At 40.1% G+C, this 22,264-nt stretch overlaps 2 protein-coding genes across 2 annotated transcripts; both read right to left on the bottom strand.

Moving 5' to 3' along the window:
• Positions 1–5,071: 5,071 nt before the first annotated feature.
• Positions 5,072–7,435, bottom strand: TLR1 (toll like receptor 1; the record flags this gene model as incomplete). The annotated part of the gene is made up of 1 exon (XM_084233017.1): positions 5,072–7,435. The coding sequence occupies one exon, from the start codon at positions 7,433–7,435 to the stop codon at positions 5,072–5,074; it is 2,364 nt and encodes a 787-aa protein (XP_084089143.1).
• Positions 7,436–19,108: 11,673 nt separating this feature from the next.
• On the bottom strand, positions 19,109–21,508 carry TLR6 (toll like receptor 6; the record flags this gene model as incomplete). The annotated part of the gene is made up of 1 exon (XM_084233016.1): positions 19,109–21,508. The coding sequence occupies exon 1, from the start codon at positions 21,503–21,505 to the stop codon at positions 19,109–19,111; it is 2,397 nt and encodes a 798-aa protein (XP_084089142.1). The 5' UTR covers positions 21,506–21,508.
• Positions 21,509–22,264: the final 756 nt, after the last annotated feature.

Here is a 22,264-nt window from a genome sequence, read left to right as displayed (position 1 = left end):
TCATTTAGTGTAATGTTTTCAAGATTCTTCCATGTTGTATGTATCAGAATGTCTTTCTTTTCAAGGCAGAATAATATCTCTTTGTATGTATAGACCACATTTTGTTTATTCCTTTATCCATCAATGTACATTGGGCTGTATGTACCTTTGGGCTATTGTGACTAATGCTGTTATGCAGATGGGTGAGCAAATACCTGTTTAAGCCCCTGATTTCAAATCTTTTGGATATCTACCTATAAGTGGAATTGCTGGAGCTCATGGCATTCTGTATTTAATTTTTTCCAGAACAACCATACCATTTCCCACAGCATCTCAAGCATTTTGGTGGTGCCTTACATCAAAGTTCAAATCAATTTTCCTGCCATGATATTGGGTGGGGCAGCCAGGTGAGGAGGAGGAATAGGGAGGTAGTGGCTCCTTACTTTCACAATCTAACTGGAAGAGTATGGGAAGGAATTAACTGGAGGCTTTATCTTGAAGTGATCAAACAAGCATGGTATTTTTTCTATAGATTGCACGATACAGATCAGTTCTTATCAGTTCTTTCAAAGCAATAATTTTGGAGGTTCTCTTTATGCCTGACTTAAATGCTAGAGGTGATAATTCCCAGATGAATTCATCCATGCTAATAGTAAAGTATTTCCCAAATTTATGTAAAGTCTCTAATTAGGTTTCCAATACTTATCTAAGGTCATTTTTTTAAAGATTTATTTATTTATTTATACAAGCACTGGGTATAGTCAGAAGCGTGGGAGGGTGAGAGAATTCACCGGAGCCAGAGCAGGGAGCAGAGCAGGCAGAAGGACCAAAGTACACTGCTGAGGGGAGCAGCGGGCGGCAGGAGAGGTCTGCGCGCCATGTGGGACCCTCGCAGGCAGCTGGGGATCGAACCTGCGCTGCAGAGGCTGCGGGCAGCTTCGCAGCCCAGCGCTCAACTGCTGCACCACCGGGGAGGCCCTCTAAGGTCATTTTTATTTACTTGTTTGAACTAAAAATTTCTTCCCTCTTATACTAATCAAGTGTAGTAAGTAAATAATAGGCTATTTGAATTTCTTAACTATGTGAGAATTTTATTAGCTTTTATTATGATTTTCTAAAATACAATTCAGAAAAAAACCCACCTCTATTATTCTGGTACTTATAATTAAATTAGAGGAGCTTTATTAACACAAGCTTTACACCACACCAAGTACTAGCCCACAGTGGCTTTTGGAGGAATAGTCCATCTTCAAATGAATCATTATAGTAGTTTATGTAAATGTGAAATTGGGAGGAGGTGTGTTTTAAAACATGAAGCATAGGCTGCATTAAAAAGAAGCTGCGAGGGCCTCCCTGGTGGCGCAGGCTGTTGAGCACGGCACTGTGAAGCTGCCTGCAGCCTCTGCAGTGCCTGTTGGATCCCCACCGGCCGCGAAGATGCCCACATTGTGTGGCAGACCTCTCCTGTCTCTCCTGCTGCTCCCCTCAGCAGTGTATTTCTGTTGTCTGCCTGTTCTGCTCCCCGCTCTGTCTCTGGTGAATCCTCTCACTCTCCCGCACATCTGGCCTGTACCAGTTCTTGTATGCATGAATAAATAAATCTTTAAAAAAAAAAAAAAAAGAAGCTGCAAGTAGAAGGAGAAGCAGACAGAGAAAGAGGAAGAATCAAAAGGAAGTCAAGTCATAACTAGAGTCGAGAAACAGCCGTTGTCCACTGTGGAGGGTAAAGCAAGATGGCCTGGCAAGTTAACAAGTTTCTTAATGTTTTTCTTAGACTGAGTTATAGAGAAATTCTATCACATAAGAAACATCCAGTATTTCTTCGTTTGCATCTAAATCTCATGCCATCGTTTTCACTGAATTTGAAAAAATTACGTATTGAATCAAGCTTACTAAGGTATCTTTAATATATCCCAGGGTCAGCTAGAGCAAACTTCTGCCAGTTCCCTAGAGTCAATTTTTAATTTTCAAGAATTTTGTGAGCCAGTTGTTAAAAATGACCATTATTAAATATTAATGCATATGTGCTTACAATTAAGCTATATTGAAAACAAAATAAGAACTCAAAGCTCATCAACTCCTAATTATGTTATAATATATTTACTACCATTATGCCCTTGAGGTTATTTTTAATGTATGGTGTATTTTGTGTATGTATTTTTATGTATGGTGTATTGCTGGTACCTCTCCTTCCAAAGCCACCTTTTTAGTGAGATCATGTTGGTACCTTGAAATTGACCATGGCAGGAGTATTTACACATGAAATTGTCAAACCACAAACCAGGACTTTATTGTTCTATTAATTTTCTAGATTATGGAAGTAATGGTGAAAAATATTAATTGTCAGAGAGCTTTTTTGTTTTGTTTTGTTGGGAATCTAGTGTTAAATTCTTGCCCTCAAACCACCACATCTGGTGTCATCTATGTCTGATTGAAAAAATCATTTCACTAACTCAGCGGTTCACTTTTTGAAAGAGTTCTGTCTTACTTTTGATAAGTCATTGTACAGTGTTTACATTACTAGAGGGCACAGCTAAAAACTCTGTACTGTGGCTACCCTCCGTGATTACACCACTCTAACTTTCATTGTTGTAAACCTGCAAAGTCCTTGCTCATCTAAATAAAAATAGATTTCTTAGATCAGGTGTTTTCTGAGATGCACAGCATTTTCCTTCTTTCTGTTGTAGGGGAACACATCTTCTACTGCTCTCCAAGAAAGACTGATTTGATAGTTTATTGGGAGCAGGAACTTAAATGTCCTTCTTGATATTTATTGTTCATCTGGATCTAAATTTCTTAATTGGAAATAATTTCCCCACACAATTTTGAAGCTACTGCTAAATTTTCTAGCTTCTAGTATTATATTGACACAGTTCAATGCCGTTTTTATTTAATGCTTTGTATGTTTTTCACAGCCAACCTGTCTGGAAGCTTTTAGGATCATTGTCCTTGATGTTCTAAAATTTCAAGGGGTGACATTTTTTCCACATTTATATCTCACTGTCATTTCCATAAGCCTCATAGTCCAATCAGATTGGACCATCAATCCCATCATAAGTCTGCATATTTCTGTCTTTATTCTCCTCTTTTCTCCATTTAGAATGACCTTTCTATTCATTATCATCACACATTGAAAAATCCAAAGTTAAAGTCTTCCTTGAGGGCTCAATGGAAGAATAATCAATTCTAAGATTTTTCTTACTCAACCTAAATGGTATCTGAACTTTCCTTATATACTTCTGCTTCATTTATTTTAATTTAGTTACCTGGATACATGTCCTTTGATTTACTGTAAATTCCTTCAAGCAAGAAACAACTAGCTTATGTATGTGTTATGTAGGTTTCTCCTCCCAAAGGGGGAGGCTGAAATCATTAGAGCTTGGCAATTTATTTGGAGAAGTGATTTCAGGACTAGGCGAGGGGACCGAGAAGAATGAGACAAGGGAGAAGGGAAAACAATCCCAGTTATTGAGCTGGTTCCTCCTGTGGGTCAGTAAGGCTTAGTCTCTTTAGGGACTCTGAGGAGTGGTATAGACTATGCCTTGCTTTTTTTGCCATGAACATTTTTTAATTGAAATATAATTGGCATGTAACATTGTATTATTTCAGATATACAGCCAAATGGCTCAATAGTTGTACATAATGCAAAATAATCATCATGATAAGTCTAGATAGCCTCCATCACTGAACTATGCTTCTTTTTTTTAACCACAAATAAGTACTCTAATGATTCCCATCCCCTGAGTGGTCAAATAACATCTCAGGGAATATCTCTGGCACTTTCAAGTTTATGCATACACCATAATGGGCAAATAGGCTTCCACAAATATCCTGCAAATGGTATCAGTGAAACCAGGGGCATAAAGTGAGAGATGCATGCACCTATGCCAAGGTGCCGTGAGGCTGCACCTGCCCAGAGCTGGCTGCCAGAATAAAAGGGTAGACAAAAAATAAGTGTGATGAGTATGAAAAATCTATCATTAATAAAGGTGGAATAAAGTTACCTGCTATAACCTATTCCTTGCATTGCTCTAATATGCTCATGCTGTGTTTGAATAGTTCTCCCAAAGATAGGAGTGCAATATAGAGAAGGAGATGGACTACATTCTTTCTTCTGATCAAAGGAGAAAATGTTCTTGTGCATATCCATTCAGACAGCTAGGATTGCAACAAGATCTCTAGGCACAGGAAAGTAGGTACAGAATTTCCATTTGTCCTGAGATGAAACAAACTTTTGGCTCACCTTCCCCCAAATGCAGACCCTGAAGCAAATATTCAACTGCAAGTAGTTTATTTCAGAGGTGATCCCAGGAAAACCCTACAAAGAATGAAGCTATGAAATATAAATAAAAAGGAAACCAACAAAGAATGCTTTATCAAATTATTTCTACAGTGAACAATCAGAATTCTATACTACTGGGGGACTCAGGGAGAGTACAAAGTATACCCTAGATACAAAAAATGGGTAAGAAAGTTGGGGTATTTACCTGCCAATTCTCTTACTAAAATTGATTACAAGCTGCATCTGTGGACAACATCTGGCACTTCTGAATTACCCTTTCTGGGAACTGAAAGTGGGTTTTTGTGACCAGGAAAAAATCCCTTCAGGCACAGAGTCTCCAGCATTACCAAAAAGCAGCTTTCAACGTGTAGAGGTGAAGGGCAAGTGGAAATGAATAAGGGCAACAACCGCTATAAAAGGCTGCTATGGAAACCTGGCTCAAGATGTAAAAGTCAAGGGCTTTTCTAACATTGACCTTGGCACACATGAACGGATATCATGAAGTTGTTTGAACAGGTGCATTTCTTGATTACATGATTAATTTAATGAATTCAGTCCCAGAAAAAAAAAAGTGAATCCCTCCTGTGTTAGAAATTAACCATTTAAATCAAAATTAGATTATTGCATTCATTTTTATTACTATGTATAACTGGTGAACTAGAACATGAAAGTGCCCACTTTTTTTCTACATCACAAATTCAAAGTTGTGTTTAGTTTTATGTTGATGAAAAAATAAAGTCATTGTTGGAATTTCCAAGAGCAGCAGCAGTAAAAGGAGGAATATTTTTAGGTTTATGTATGATTTATTTCTTAGAAAGTCTCCGTCAACTTAATATTAATGGCTGCTCTTAAGTTAATCCAAAAAAGCCCATGTTTGCTCTTCTCCTTGGGCCATTCCAAGTAGGTTCTCCGTGCCATGAGAGCTTTGAGCTTGTGGTAGCTGCTAGGAATGGAATACTGTGGAATGGGTTCCAGCAAGATCAGGATCAAGTTGTTATATCCTTCATGGAAGAGATTGTGATGGGCAAAGTAGAGCTCATAGTGGCACCACTCACTCTGCACAAAGTTGGGAGACAAAACAAAGATGGACTTGTAACTTTTCTCAATGCAGTTGATGATATTTTCCACAATGCTCTTGCCAGGAATAAAGTTCCTTTCATGTAGACAGACCCGTATATCTTCTTTTTCTAGATTTGGCAGTAATTCATTCTTCACCCAGGAAGAATCGAGCCCACTGTATGAAATAAAAGCATGGAACTGGACAGTTCTTTGGAGCTCCTCTAAAGGTATGTTCCTAGCCCTGCGCCGGGTCTGGGTCCACTGGCACACCATCCTGAGATACCAGGGCACGTCAAAGTAGACGCAGAGAGTGGTCACGGTGATGGCCAACACCAGCACGGTGACCACAATGGTGACAATCAGCAGTGCTGTGTTGCAGGATAGTGGAGACACATGGAAGTCCTTCAGTGGGGTGCCCTTAGAGCTTTCTGGATAGTCACACATGTAAGAATCAGGCCAACCCTCTACCACCTCACTTGGTGCTTGGCCTACACTTTGGATAAAGTCTCTTAGCTCACATGTGCATTGGAATGGGTTGTTCCCCGCTCTGATTGACCTCATCTTCTGGCAGTTCTGGAAGAAATCACCAGGTGGGTTGGAGATTGAATTATACTCAATGATCAGAACAGAAAGGCTACTCATAGCACCACAGCCAGGGAGCTTGGTTAAAGAATTGAAAGCCACATTGAGTTCTTGCAAAGCTTCCAGATGGTTGACATCCTCTGGTATGCTCCTTATTCTGTTGCTGTGAAGATCAAGGACCTTCACCCTGGGAGGTAAACATCTGAAAACAGAGTCAGTCAGTATATTTGAAGACATATTTAAAATTAATAAACTTTTAGTCCAAGAACAATTTCCTTTGCTGTCATCATACTTTAGAGAATTCTGGCTAATATCCAATTGTTGTAGAGACTTCATCTCCTTGGTAATATGAATTATATTTGCAAGTTCCTTTAGCTGGTTCATTTGTAAGTTAAGTGACTCCAACTTTGTCAAGTTTTCACAATCTTTAAAAACCATGTCAGTTAAGAGATTATCAGAAAAATCCAAATGCAGAAATGGGCTACTTTGGGATGGGCAGAGCATGTGGACCATGGGGGTGCCCGACACTGTGAAGTTCTGGATGTTCATATTTGAAAAGATTGTGTAGATCACATTCTGTGGCAAACTGAACGTGTCACTGACAACATGGCGTATAGACAAGGCCTTCAGTGAAGTACCAGAATAGTTAAAATCTCCTAAGCTAAGGTAACCCTGTAGTTTCACATTTTTAATTGAGAAATACTGTGTGCTGGTATGCCAAACCAACTGGAGAATCCTAATGAAAGAATTCCAGGTTGTTTCGACATTGTTTACAGTAAGATTTGATAACTTTGGGTTTCTTTGAAGTTTCCACAAAACATTTGAGAAATAAAATCTACTATCATCTCGCACACATTTGATATTAGACAGTTCCAGACTTACTGCCGTGCTGACAGATACATCCAAATTAAAATGGAATTCCTTTATTGTGGGGAAAACAATGTGCAGACTCTCTGTGTTAAGGTCTTGAAGGCTCCCAGGGTCTTCCTTTTCTCCATACGCATTTCCTAAGACCAGTAACACCTTCCTGAGATGTAAATGAGCGATGGGCAGCATGCTAGACTTTTGTAGCTGTGAGGCACTCAACCCCAGAAATTCTAGCCGAGACATGTTGCCAAACTCTCCGCATATGGGTAGGGCATCGAATGCATTAAATGACAGGTCTAAGTATTTGAGGTTCACAGTAGGGTGGCAAGAAATCTCCCCCAACTCATTGTGAGACAAATCCAAGTATTCCAATTCCTGGTTGAATTTGAAAACACTGATATCAAGATACTGGATTCTATTATGAGAAATCATCAAAATCCTCAATTTTGATAGTGAGAGGATGTCAGAAGTTCGAAGCTCAGATATATTATTTTGTGATATATCTAAGATAGTTGTTTTTAGAGATAGATCTTTGGGAATATGGAGGAGACCTGTGTTTGATCTATTAACTAAAAACTCACTTTCATCAGATAATAGGATTCTTATCTCAAGTATTAACAAGAAGATGATGGCAAAGTGGAAGATGCTGGAATTCGGGGTAATCATTTTGCGACATTAGGCATTCCAAAAGAACATTGTTATTCTTCAGAGTATCTTGATACAGGCACACATTCTGGGGGGTGGAGAGAGGGTTCGGGGAAAGAATACATTAAATGATTGTATTACATTAAGCATGACTTACAGAAAACAATTTTTAACTAGAGATTCATACATTTTTTTTGGCATCACACAATCTGAAACCAGGGAAGTAAACATTCTGATAAACAATTATGCTGCATTTTAACATGGATGGTATGATGGGTCAAATGGTGTCACCTTCAACATATAGGTCTATCTCCCACCCCCGTCACAGTCTCCAGAAACTGTGACTGTTAGACCTCATTTGGAAAAATGATCTTTGTAGAGATAATTAAGTATCCTGAGATGAGATCATCCTGTATTACCCGGGTGGCCCCTAATTCCATTGACAAGTGTCTTTATATGAGAAAGGAGGTATTTGACAGGGGCAGGAGACCAGAGAGATGCAGAGTAGAAGCCATGTGACAACAGAGGCAGCATTTACAGCTAAAAGCCACAAGGCAAGAAATGCAACAGCCACCAAAGAAAGTGCAGCCTTGTGGACCCCTTGATTTTGGACTCTGATCTCTAGAGGTATAGAGAATAAATTTCTGTTGTTTTAAGACACCAAGTTTATGGTAATTTGTCCCTATAGACATAGGGAACTAATACAGATGGTTTTACATATTTGTGGAACGTTCTCTGGTCCCAACCCTTCAGAGAGCATTTAAAACTTTTCTTGCCTTGCCTTTAATCATCTATACACAGTTTGGTGCCTTTGCTCTTATTCAAAAAGTGGTCTGAGGCACGGACGGAGGTCAATGTTAGCATGAAATAAGTTAGGATGAGAGGAGTTTGGGCCATCATTGTACATGTATCTCACTGCAATGAACTGGAATTTTATTCTGAAAGATAAGAGCAGATGGTGAGCACTGAAAGGTCTGGAGGATGGGAGAAGTCTTTTCCTCTCCTTAATGAGAACTTTTTCATTTTTTCATCAAATAAATACTTATTCCCTATGAAGTGCTCTACATTGTTCTAGGTTATGTTTACTGCTTTAGTTATCAATCCACTATAGCTCAGACACTATTTTCCTAATACCATTCCAGTGGCACATGAAGCCAGAGGGAATTGTGTTGGAATCAGTCCTCCAGAAGACCCCATACCCCCAGAGGCCCTTTAAGCTGGAGCCACACAGGTCTTTAAAATCCCCTACAACTGCATTAGACAAGCTAGCCATCAGGATCAGCAAAGAATAAAGTTCCTCTCCAGGCCTCCCTGGTGGCGCGAAGGGTTGAGCACTGCACTATGAAGCAATCCACAGCCTCTGCAGCACGAGTTCGATCCCCGGCTGGCCTGGGAGAAATCACATGGCGAGGCAGACCTCTCCTGTCTCACCTGCTGCTCCCCTCAGCAGTGTATTTCATCAGTCTGCCTGTTCTGCTCCCCGCTCTGTCTCTGTTGAATCCTCTCACCACCTACATCTCTGGCCTTTACCCCAGGTCTTGTATGCATAAATAAATAAACCTTAAAAAAATTAATAAGCCATCTATTAAAAAAAAAGAATAAAGTTCCTCTTCATAAAGATCCCCTCCCATCTCTCAGTAGGTTTAGAGGACCTCATTAATTCAAGTCCCAGAAACAACCCTGAGTTGCAAAAGTTCCCCAAGTCAGACATGCAAATTTATCTAGTTTTTGGAGATTTGCTTGGACTTACCCTTTTGTAGAGGTTCCAAATCATGTCTTGGTTATCCTGAGTTCATTAAACATAAGAAAAGAGTCTGATACATTCCCTTCATCACCATTCATGAAAACTTTGTACAAGGGAAGGCACATAGGCACCAAAGTACATGGTAAAAGTAAAGGTGGCATTTTTATGGTATTGGTTTTATTTGCCTGAAAGACTCAGAAATTTCCCAAATTTTCCCCTCCAGCTTCCTGAAAGAAAGATTAAGAAGGAAGAAATATTTAAAGGCGAATCAAAATAATGCCCAATTATTGACTAGGCCAGTACTTAGTACCTCAAAACAGAGCAATCTGGGAAAAGCTAGGTGGAAGAAGTGGGTTGAGCTTAAGTTTCAATTGGCATTTCTTATTCCTAAACATGAATGCAAATCTGGGTCTCTTTCTACCTCCTGGCCAACAATCAGAACTCAGACACAGTCATCTGCATAATCAGACAAGGTACACAGAAAATGACTAGAGAAATTCAAGGCAGAGACAGATCCCACACATGGACAGGACTGCCTGGCCCATGAAGAATCCATTGGCCAGAAAAGGAAACTTATCCTTGTTTCTTTAACAACAGCAACCACCACAATAATTTAAATTTACAAGACTGCCTATCCCCAAATGTTTAATGAAAGCATGATATCTGTTTTACATCTAGTTGAATGAATTGATTCAAATATATTCTATTTGCTAAACTTTCGTGGTGCCTCTACATTTGAAGTCATTCATTTGAAGTACTCAGCTTATGAAGCTGTCTTTATTTCCATCACTAAGGATGAAGGTATTGTACCAATATATTTACATATTAAATTTGCTATATCAGTGAAAAATCGCATTATCTGATCAAAGTCCTAATGAACATCATTGAACCTCATCTAGATTAACATCTCTAAGCTATTTTACTACAAAGTAAAAGGATTATTGCTAAGTTGATTAGTAAAAGAATGTTTTGAATTGATAGTATAAAAATATTCCAACTTTTATGATTATGATCATCTTGGTTTCACTAGATGAAACATTAATACATTTGAATTGCCTTTATGCAGAGACCTTAGGGGCATCAAATAAGGGCTGTGAGTTGTTTTAATGGATAACACCCATACAGCCAGGCTATTGCAGGAAACATATATTTGGGGATCTCTACACCAGGTTAACTAGCTATTTACTACAAATTGAAAGGATTGAAACTAGTTCAAAATCTTTTCCGCTTTGTTTTCTATGTGTTCTGAGGAACCTTTGCATTTTCTTGGAAAGATGCATTCACTTTCAATTCTTTTGTACAAATTGAATGTGGCCTGGGAAACATTTTCAAATCCTACAATTGCATCATATATATTGCACCCCAGAACAGTTTCAGTGCTCTGAGGAAAACAGGAAAGAGTAACTTCTGGGATCAACCCAGATTAAAAAACGAAAATAAGCCTGCCCATAAATACAAATGAGTTGTGCACAGCACTGCCTTAAGAAACAGTTTACCTCTGTCCCCGTTTTCTTAGGACTCTCATTGCAAAACGATGGATGGAGGGAAAGCAATGCTGAAGGAAAAGCAATGCTGGCTGAAATCAACAACTAGCAGAAGACACGCGGAACCCAAATATTCATCTCCCAACTCAAATATATCTCTTGAAAGAAAATCATGACATGAGGAATTTTCAAGAAGAAAAAGACACCCCTGCCCCGCAAAAAAAGGCTTTTTCTGAATTAGGAAAGGATATCAAGGAGAAGCTGATAAACAAATGCTAGATCAGCACAACACATAGTAAATGCATTTCAGAAATAATCACTTAGAAAAACATCTAATACTTAATCATGGAGACTTTTGAGAATTTTGCACCCAAGAGCTAAGCATACCCTTTAAAAAAAATAATAAAATAAGGGGTCTCCTTGGTCATGCAAGGGGTTAAGCATCAGCACTATGAGGCAGTCCACAGCTACTGCAGCAAGAGGTCGATTCCCCAGCCAGGGAGCTGACCCACATGGCGCAGCAGACTTCTGTCTCGCCCTCTGCTCCTCTCAGCAGTGTATTTCAGTAGATCTACCTGTTCTGCTCCCCACTCTGTCTCTGGTGAATCCTCTCACCACCACTACCACCCTGTACCTCGTTCCTGTACCCCCGTACTTGTATGCACAAATAAATAAAACTTAAAAAAAATTAAAAATAAAAAAAAGAGTAAGATAGACGTCACTTACCATGGCAACCTTCCCCTCCGACCCAGTCAGCAGTCTGTAGGAAAGTCAAGTACTTCCTGAAATATTTATTTCACTGGTAACCACATTGAATAGTATGGGGTGCAGGAAAGGCTCTTTCATGCCATCTACTGAATTCTACTAAAATTACATTCCATAGTAAGTGTAAAACTGTTCTATTCATATGTACAAATGAGACTGGGGTAGTTGGCAGTATTAAAATAGAATCATCTCTTTGGTTCTGTATTTCATGACAGTCAGCCCGCTATTGCCAGGTGAATGATGTGAAGGAAGTGGTGTTCATAATCCACAGAGCATCACTGACCGGCTCACTGTGCTTATCCTGCTGGTGGGGTGGGAAAGCAGGTCTGGGTGTATTCAGGTGCTTTGTGTTCTTTCTTGCCTTTTGATCAGTGCTCCATAACAGGTGACTAAGACTGGAAAGAGGAAGAGGTCAAGATCAAAGTTTTGCTAAAATACCATTCATGGACTGACACACAATAAATGCTCATTGGTGCTCAATTTTTTTCCTCTGATGTTTTCAAACTTTCTTCAAAAAGTGATTTTTTAACTCCATGTGAAAGGCCTGCTATCTAAGAATCTCTTTTTGCTGATCTTCAAATGATACTTTCTTTGGGCTAGTTGTCAGTACACTCAGGAAATCCACTCTGATAGCCCCACTCTTGTCTTTTCACATAACAACCAGAATGACAAAAACAAGACATGGGCAAATAAAGCTAGTAAACTCTGTCAGCCTCTGATGCTGTCTTCAGCCAAGTATTGTGTAATGTCCAATACAAACTAGAGGTGGAGATGCTAAAACACGTTCCCTTCTCTGCCTCCAAAATTCTTTCCTGTAATCATTTTTTCTACCACAGAGAATTAAGAGTCTTGGGATTCTTTTTAACTTGTAATATTCTCTCTCTCTCTCCCCACCCCCCACTCCTCACAATTTAACACGTGAAATGTATCTATAACTACATTTCTGAAAGTAAAAGAACAAACTTCCTTCCCCTCACCCACACCATTTCTTCCCTTAGACCCATGATTGGAAATGAGGGTGATCATTGAGTAAGAATTCAGTTCCGGGCTCCCAAAGTCAGAGGACCTTGTGCATCCAGGCCTATGGGCTGATGCCTCTGAAGCTATTTTCCTCCAAGTTCATCCCACCGCTCTGAGTTGCCCACCTGCCTCTTTTTATTCCCAATTCCCCACCATAGCCCAGCAGGTAACACTGGAGAAACACACTTATAATCATGCATCGATAGAAACACACACACAGAAACACTTTGTCAGAGAATATAATTTCCTTTTAAAATTTCAATATTTCATTTAACCTAACATATCCAACATACTATTATTTCAATATAAATTCAATATGAAACATTTATGAATGAGATACTGTATCTTTTTTGCACTCTAAGTCTTCAATATCCTGTGCCTTTTCTACACTGACAGCACAGCTCAGTTGGGCTCATTCCATGTGGCCAGTGTTCACTTCAGCTGGTGATTACCTGATTGGACAGCCTTGGTCTAGATGGCAATGTCACAGCCCTTTGAGTAAGCACAAGTCCTAGTCTAGTGAATAGTAGTCCAAAGAGCTAGGGCAAAATAGAGACACCACATCTTAGACGCTTGGCCCCTCTCGGCTTCTCTCATTAGAGATGTCTGGCCGAACCCTAATTCCATACCCAGACATTTCTTTTGGGATCCAGAGCAGTGTCAATATCATGTCACTTACATATGACCTGTCATTACAAGTACATGCATGGTGGTTTTGCTTTTAACAATAGCTTTTTTGAGAGATACTTAATATGCCATAAAAAAATTCACCCATTGAAAGTATATACATCAGTGACTTTAGGAATAGTCACAGCATCAAGGCAATCACCACCACAACCAATATAGAATCCTTTCACCACCCTGCAAAGAAGCACTGCACCCTTAGCTATTACCCTCCCTCCCCCCACCCTAGACAACCACTATAAAATGTGTTACTTTCTATAGATGACACCATTCTGGACGTTTCATATAAATGGGATCACACAGCATGTTTCTTTATAACCAATTTCTTACACTTAGCTTAACATTTTCAAGATTCCTATCTGTTGTGGTCTGTGTGTCAATGTTTCATTTTTTGTTGCCAAATAGTTCTCCTTATAAGAATAGCCCACATTACACTTATCCATTCATCAGTGGAAGGGCATTTGGGATGTGTAAGTGTATGACTTTTATGAATAATGGTGCTATGAACATTTGTGTGCCAGTTTTCCAATAGACGTATTTTCTCTTGAGTTTATAGTTAGATGTGAAATTGCTACATCATATGGTAATTATGTTGAATCTTTTGAGGAGTTCTAGGTTGTTTCTAAAGCAGCTGCACCATTTTACATTCCCATCAGCAGTGTGTAAAGTTTCTAATTTTCCCACACCCTTGTTAACACTTATTATCTGACTTCGCTATAGTCTTTGAAGGGGAGGAAACATAATTTTCCCTCTACCCTTTGTGAGGTTCTTGGCTGAGACACCCTCTTTAATAAAGACAGATTAACAGGAGAAAAACAAATTTAATTTTGTATATAGAGCCCCAGATATATGAGACCCAACGAAGTGACCAAAGCAGGCAGATTGGAGGAGGGGCAGGGAGGGGTGAAGGGGTTGTATCTATGTTCATCAGAGATATTGGTTTGTAATTTTCTCTTTAGTCCTTGTCTGGTTTTAGGATCAGGATCATTTTGGCCTTATAAAATGTGTTTGGAAGCTTTCTCCCCTCTTCAATATTTTGAAGCATTTGGGAAGGATAAGGGTTAGGTCTTCTCTGAAAATTTGGTAGAAATTCACTACTGAAGCCATTTTTGGCCATGGACTTTTTGTTCTTAGGGAGACTTTTGATCAAACTTTTTTTATTTCTAAATTTGTGATTGGTATGTTCAAGTAGTTAGTTCATTCTACTATTATGTCAAAAACTTGCTTTAGTCTGTAAGTCATTGTTCTATATATTTATTGTATGTAAACATTAACTAATAGTTTTATCTTCTTAGTGTATTATCCCCTTGATCACTCTATAGTGTGCATCTTTGTCCCTAATTACATTTTTTGATTGAAAGTCTAAGAAGTCTATCTAAGAAGAATCAACATTCTTGCTTTTCTCTCTGCTATTGACTTGAAATACCTTGCTCCAGCCTTTCACTTTATTTTTAATTTTTGAAGAACATGTCTACAAATGGAGAAATGACCAAGCCCGGGTGAATTCCCACAGGGAAAAATCTAAATGCCCCCCATGAATTCTTCAGGTCACCACAGCTACCTCCTCTTCTTGTAACCTTGGTATAGATTTAAAGTTTCCCCTCAGATTCTGGCAAAACAAGTCCAACTATTTTCTTTCTTCAGAAGATGGGCCAGCTCGATTCTCTTGCAGAGTTTTCTTGCTCTTGTTGGTGAAAAAAGCAGATTCTACTTTTGCTCTTTTTTTTTTTTTTTTTTTTTTTTTGCTTTTTTTGGGTAGGTCCTGGTTCTTCTTCTGCTATTACTCAGGCCCACTTGGCTCTGATTCTTCTTGGTCAACCACTCAGCAAACATTTGTGCCTGAGGAATTTTAAAACTTTACTCTGCTATCCTCTCACCCTTTTTCTTGTGTCATTTATAAAGTCCTTTCTTTTCTTCTTTCCTCTTAAGGACAAGTCAAACTCCGATGGAATGTTGGCAATTTTTCCCTTCACCTTCTCTTTTTTGGGTCTGGAACAATCCTCTCAGACTCTTTCTCAGTGTCACTTTCCCCTCTCCAGGAGCCACTTTGCTGTGTTAATCTGGGTTTCTACTGCTACATTTGTTTCGCCCAGCCTCTAGTGGCAGAACTGCATATATATCTTTTACCATTTTAACAATCTTATCCTGAAATTTGAGGTTGGGCCTTCGCTGGGGCTTGCACAATCTCCTTCAGCGACTTCCGCCCCTCTTCTCCCACCAGAGACAGAGCTCCCAGCCCTGCTCGCAAGTGCCAATCACCCCACCTAGTGGACATAGTGCTTGATGGTTTGGGGCATCATGAATGTGACTACTGTCCTGCATCCCTCAATGTCAAGTCCATGTTGCTACACCTGTGGGGAAGATGATGTCAATCTGTTCATCCTTAAAACACCTGCAGGTCACTGTGTCCGTGGCCCCAGAAAGACATGTATGTGGTGGGCCTGCTTGCTGGTCTGGGTGAGCAGTGTCACAGCCTCTTCTCATCAGCAGAGCTGCCACTTTGGCCCCCGAGTACCCTGCCCGATTTGGTCAAATCCTGATAAACTTCTGCCTCAGGAAAGGGGCCACACCTGTGTGGCTATTCACAAGTATATGCATAGGATTCTTCAAGGACATGGAAATCATATCTTTTTTTTTTTTAAAGATTCATTTATTTATGCATACAAGGACTGAGGTGAAAGCCAGAGGAGGCATGGTGAGAGGATTTATCAGAGAAAGTGGGGAGCAGAACAGGCTGATCTACTGAAATACACTGCTGAGGGGAGCAGCGGGCTAGTCAGGAGAGGTCTGCTGTGCCATGTGGGTAGCTCCCTGACCTGCCAGGGATTGAACTGGTGCTGCAGTGGCTGGCAATAGCTTGATAGCACTATCTTTAACCCCTGCACTATCAGGGAGGCCCCAGAAACTTTATCTTTCACCTCATCACTCATCATACCTGAGAAAAGCAGATTGTGGTGGTTGTGGTTAAACATATTCCAATGAGTGACATCCTCTCACAGAAGTTGAGCTTCTCATCATGACCTGCTGTCATGGTCAGCCTGCCTTCCCTTCTGAACTACCTCTGCATCTCCTTCAACCCTCATCTTGCCCTCACACTCCAGCCACAAGTGCCTGCCGACTATTCCCCAGAGGTACCACATTGATTCCCTCCACACCGACCATCCCCTTTGCTGGTCTTTGTCTCGCCCTGGAGCTTGCTCAGCTTATTTTTGCCATTCATGTCTCAGCTCAAATGCCATTGCCCTCAAGAGGCCTCTTGTAAACTCCCAGTCAGAGGGAATCATTTTAACAATGTTGAAGGTATTCTAGATGCTTCTCCAGTTCTTATCCCTTACTCAGTGGCAATGTGAAAAGAGCAAAGGAATCCACGTTCATCTTTCCGAGGGACATGACCCAGAGTGGCACAAAGTTCCAGCTACATCCCACCACCCAGGATTCAATCCACATTTACATCAAGTTGCAGGGGAGGCTCAGGCTGGGGGTTCAGAATGGACATTGGTATAACTGAAAATCTCTGTCACATTTTTCAATTTAGTATCTGCATAGTCATCTGTTATGGATGAATTGTGTGCCCTCCAACATTCCTATGTTGAAGCCTTGTGTCCTCCCGCCCCCATTACCTTAGAATGTGACTGCACTCGAAAATAAGGCCTTTAAGGGGATTATTAAGGTAAATTGAGGTCCTAAGGAGGGACCCTAATCTAACAGGACTGATATCCTTATAAGAAGAGCAAGAGACACAGGGATGTGTGTGCACAGAACAAAGGTCATGGAAGGACTCCGTGAGAAAGCAGCCATCAGCAAGCAGGGAGGGGGCCTCTCCTGAAACCAGCCCTGCAGATGCCATGACCTTGGACTTCCAGCCTTCCTGATAATGGCCATGAGGCAGGCTGTCCCAACCCTCCCCATGGTCAACCTGCCCACAAGTCTCTCACCCACATCTTTTCCAAGTATCTCTACATGTCTCTCCTCCAAGTGTCTGCTCCAAGTCCCCAAAATCCCCAGTCTAAGTCCAAAACCCAGAAGCCAACCAGATCTTCTCTTCATGTCTCTCCCCTGAGCCCACCTGCCGTCTGAGTTACACCATTGCACCTGGCCGCTCAGCTCCAACCCCTAGCTCTCAGTAGCTAGTCCAGGGTGCTGCTGCTGAATGGGAGCAGAGAACATGGTACCTCCCCCTTGCCTGGAGATGCCTCTGTTACAACTGCACTGCTATTTTGGTCACGAAAATCTCCAAACCCATCCAATCTTACACATTTAGTAAATTCATCAGTCTCATGTTATTCAAAATTCTGCTTGGCTCTCACTCAGGCCTATTACACAGCGCAGTGGAGAAGGAGGGTGGTCAGTTTCTTTACCCGCCAACTTCTCTTCCTCATAATCTAGATGTCCTCAGACCACTGCGAGGGAGGACATATTAGGCAATGAGGAGTCAATCTCCCTGCAGTTTACTAGTGGATAAATTGACCAGCTACCATGTCTCTGCCTATTATTAGGGAAAAGTCCAGATACTGGCTCTTTCACAAACACACCATTATTCGGATGCCTCAAGTGGATCCCACATTTGCACAGTACCTTGATGAAGGGGCACATCTCTCACACCAACACCCTCTGTACTCACCACACACCACTTCCTCCAGCCCCTGACCTCTTACCACTATCGTTCCTTTGCACAACTGCCCAGTTAGCTGAAGTCCTCTCAAGCTCAGCCAGCCTGCCCATGATGAAGGTGGTCCACAGGAAATCACACACTCCCACAATAATGGGAGGGAGGTTGCAATCGCTGCTTCTCTTCTCTCTTCATCCTGCCTCTTAGTGCTGCCCAATCTAGCCTCTCACCTTTGAAATTCTCCAGGTGGGAAGCACTTAGCCATTCATTCAACGAATATTACCCAAGCACTTATATTTATTTGCCAGGTTTTATTTACCAATCTCTGTGTTCCTAACATTCAGTGCACCCCCAAATCCTGGGTGTGCCCATCAAATTCTTGCAGAAGCTCTCACTTTCTACCCCACGTGCTGCACCGGATCTGCATATTCCTGCTACTTGGCAAAACTCCAGGCTGGGAGTCAGAATATTTCTCTATTCTGTGAACAGGCCCTCATCTGCCTTTGAAAAAATCTAACGCCGTCTCCCCATAAGTCTAGAACCTCTACTTAACAACTCTCTCACCACCTTTTTGAATCTAGTCTTCTAGAAATCAATGATGTTGTCTGATAGTTACTAGTCTTTGCTATATTTTAGTATATCTAACTTGGTTGTCACTAACATTTTAGCTTTAAAATGTGACTGTATTTACAGTCTCTGTCAGCGTTGAGGCATTACCCAAAATTCTGAGAAAATCAGGAAAGTCTCATTAAATAACCAGTTACAAATAAATTGGGTTCTGAGTTTCCTTGGGAAGTGAATAAATCCAGGTCTTTGGCCTCAACAACCTCTGACTGAAATCTGTATTTCCCTTTATATACATAAATTGCTGTGTTGTGTGTCTCCATTAATTATTTGTGTAGCCATAGCAAAAATTTAATAAACTATTACTCAGATGTGAAAGGAAGAAGCTTATTTCTTTATTTTCCATAACTGATGTAATTTTTTCTAGCCCCCAAATTGGACAGAATGACAGTGCTCACCCAGAGGTCCATGAGGAGGGCCCCAACGACCAGTGGACACAGTCTGGAGGTGGACTCCTTGCTGCCATGCACTCCCTTAAAATCCATTTGAGATTTAACTCCTCAGAATCCACTTGGGAAAGGAGAAGGGTGAGGAAAAGGCCTTGACTGACTGAGCATTTACTCAAAAGAGACAATATTAATTTGTATAGTTAAACCAGAGAGATTCAGTTATCTGTAACCTTAAATTGAAAAAACACTTTTTATTAATCTTTCCTGAACGTGTGGAGATAGGAAGGCACCATCCAGATAGTAACTAAACACTGGTTCAGTGTTCATCAGAATGCAAGTGAGTGACGAGGTCTAAGTAGAATCTTCTGACAGTGCCTAAGTCGGATCTTTCTCATCATTGTTTTCAGTAACTAGCGTTAATTTTGCATTAAAAGCAGCTATGATGTTAGCCCAAAAAAGTCCATGTTTGCTCTTCTCCTTGGGCCATTCCAAATAAGTCCTCTGTGTCATGAGAGCCTTCAGCTTATGATACTTGCTAGGAATATTGTCCTGAGGGATGGGTTCCAGCAAGATCAGGATTAAGTTGTTAGATCCTTCATGGAAGAGATTGTGATGGGCAAAGTAGAGCTCATAGTGGCACCACTCACTCTGCACAAAGTTGGGAGACAAAACAAAGATGGACTTGTAACTTTTCTCAATGCAGTTGATGATATTTTCCACAATGCTCTTGCCAGGAATAAAGTTCCTTTCATGTAGACAGACCTGTATATCTTCTTTTTCTAGATTCGGCAGTAATTCATTCTTCACCCAGGCAGAATCATGATCACTGTATGAAATAAAAGCATGGAACTGGACAGTTCTTTGGAGCTCCTCTAAAGGTATGTTCCTAGCCCTGCGCCGGGTCTGCGTCCACTGGCACACCATCCTGAGATACCAGGGCACGTCAAAGTAGACGCAGAGAGTGGTCACGGTGATGGCCAACACCAGCATGGTGACCACAATGGTGACAATCAGCAGTGCTGTGTTGCAGGATAGTGGAGACACATGGAAGTCCTTCAGTGGGGTGCCCTTAGAGCTTTCTGGATAGTCACACACGTAAGAATCAGGCCAACCCTCCACCACCTCACCGGGTGCTTGGCCTACACTTTGGATAAAGTCTCTTAGCTCACATGTGCATTGGAATGGGTTGTTCCCCGCTCTGATTGACCTCATCTTCTGGCAGTTCTGGAAGAAATCGCCAGGTGGGTTGGAGATTGAATTATACTCAATGATCAGAACAGAAAGGCTGCTCATAGCACCACAGCCAGGGAGCTTGGTTAAAGAATTGAAAGCTACATTGAGTTCTCGCAAAGCTTCCAGATGATTGACATCCTCTGGAATGCTCCTTATTCTGTTGCTGTGAAGATCAAGGACCTTCACCCTGGGAGGTAAACATCTGAAAACAGAGTCAGTCAGCATATTTGAAGACATATTTAATACCACTATACTTCCAACCCAAGTGCAGAGTCCATCTTGTGTATTATATTGCAGAGAATTCCAGCTAACATCCAGTATTTTCAAAGATGGCATATGTGTTGTCATGAGACCTATTTTAAAAAGATTTTCTAAATCATTCTTTTGTAAAATAAGTGTCTCCAATTTAACTAAAGTGGAACACTCTTGAAAAATAATATCTGTGAAAACATTATTCGTAAAGTTCAAAAACTTAAATGTGCTTAGTGTCTGAGGACAAAGCATGTGTATCAAAGTTGTATCTGATAGAGTTAACATCATAATGTTCATCTCAGAAAACGCTCTGTATAATGCTGTCTTTGAAAAAATAAAAACTGTGTGTGTAATATGTTCTATTTTCAGTGCCTTCAATGTTGTTTTAGAATAAGTAAAATCTTCTTTATTAATGCTTCCAACAATTGTTAAATTGTAAATATTCAGGTATTCTACTGGTCTGGGCCAAAAGAATTCAAGAACTCCAATGAAACATTTCCAAGTTGTTGCCATGTGGCTGAGGGTAAAATTTAGTAAATTTGGACCTCTAATAATTTCTGATAAAAATTTAATTAAAACTTTACAGTTGTCTTCATTCAATTTCACATTAGTCAGTTGTAAGCACTCTGTAATATTAACTGATATGTTCACTTGCAAAGAGAATAAACTATTTGGAGGAAAAACAAGATGAAGTGTTTTTGTGCTGGGGATTTGAAGACTTTCCACCTCATTTTCTTTCACATAATAACCTTCTAAATCCAGAAGGATGTAGCCTAGCTTCAAGTGAGCAATTGGCAGAATATCTAATTGTTTTAACTTTGTAGCACTTAATCCCAAGAAATTCAGTTGTGTCAACTTGCCAAATTCCTTACAGATGGGCAGGACATCAAAGTCATTGAATGAGAGATCTAAATGCTTGAGACTCATAACTGGATGGCACGAAATCTTCTGTAATTGATTGTAAGATAAATCCAAATATTCCAAATCCTGGTTGAACTTGAAAACACTAAAATCAAGGCACTGGATTCTATTATGGGAAAGTCTCAAAACTTTCAGTTCTGTTAGAAAGCTGATGTCAGAGAGGTGTATTTCAGATATGTAGTTCTGAGACATATCCAACACTTTGGTTTTGGGTGACAAGTCTCTTGGAATATGAGTAAGCTCTATTTTTGACATGTCTACTGAAAACTCACTTTCATCAGAGAACTGGATTATGATTCCAACTACTAAGTTCACAATGCAAACCAGATGAAAGTTTCTAATAATAGGTTCTTTGCCTTTGGTCATGACGTTGAAGTAGTTGTCCCCCAAAGGGTTGTTATTCTTCAGAGCCTCTTAATATGAGTTTACATTCTAGAAATATAATAGACATTAAGGCATATAAGGATTGGATGATTATAAACCAATGTTATTTCAATTTTTAAAAATTTAAGAAAAAACATTAAGTGATTGTTCCCAACCTCCATTCATTAAGCACAAAATCTCAATGAGTTCTTCATTTACTATCAAAGTCACTTCTCGTTTCATAGCTTAATGTGATATTTTCCCAACTTAGACAGTTTGCTGACACAGAAGGAGGCAATATATATAGACCGTATTATCAAAGAATTGAGGTTGTGTGTTTTCACTGATCTGGTAACTCTCTGAGAGATACACTTAGGGGTTTGTCTTTGTTTCACTTCCCTCAGTCTTAAGACTGGGGTAGGCTCCTGGGCACTGATTGCCAAATTATAATATTTCCAGAATTACTACATTGTAATTTTCAAAATAATAATATAATAATACATATAATAGAATAATAAAATATTCAATATTCAACTTCCCCTCAGAAAGAAGCCATTGAGACAAAACATACGCTCTGGAGTTTTTCTTTAGACAAAGAATTTCAATTTTTGACACAATTCTCATAAAGATGGATCTGTATTTTTCTAACTCTCTTTGGACCAGAAGCAACAAGGATTCCAGAGACAAGATTTAGTACTTGATAATCTGAAAACATCAAGTTCTTATAGTTTACACACTGACAAGATGGGGAGAAATAGAGAA

The sequence above is a fragment of the Talpa europaea genome (genome assembly GCF_964194135.1).
Source record: "Talpa europaea genome assembly, chromosome: 5".
Classification (NCBI taxonomy): Eukaryota; Metazoa; Chordata; class Mammalia; order Eulipotyphla; family Talpidae; genus Talpa; species Talpa europaea.
This window is presented reverse-complemented; position numbering and strand designations above follow the sequence as displayed.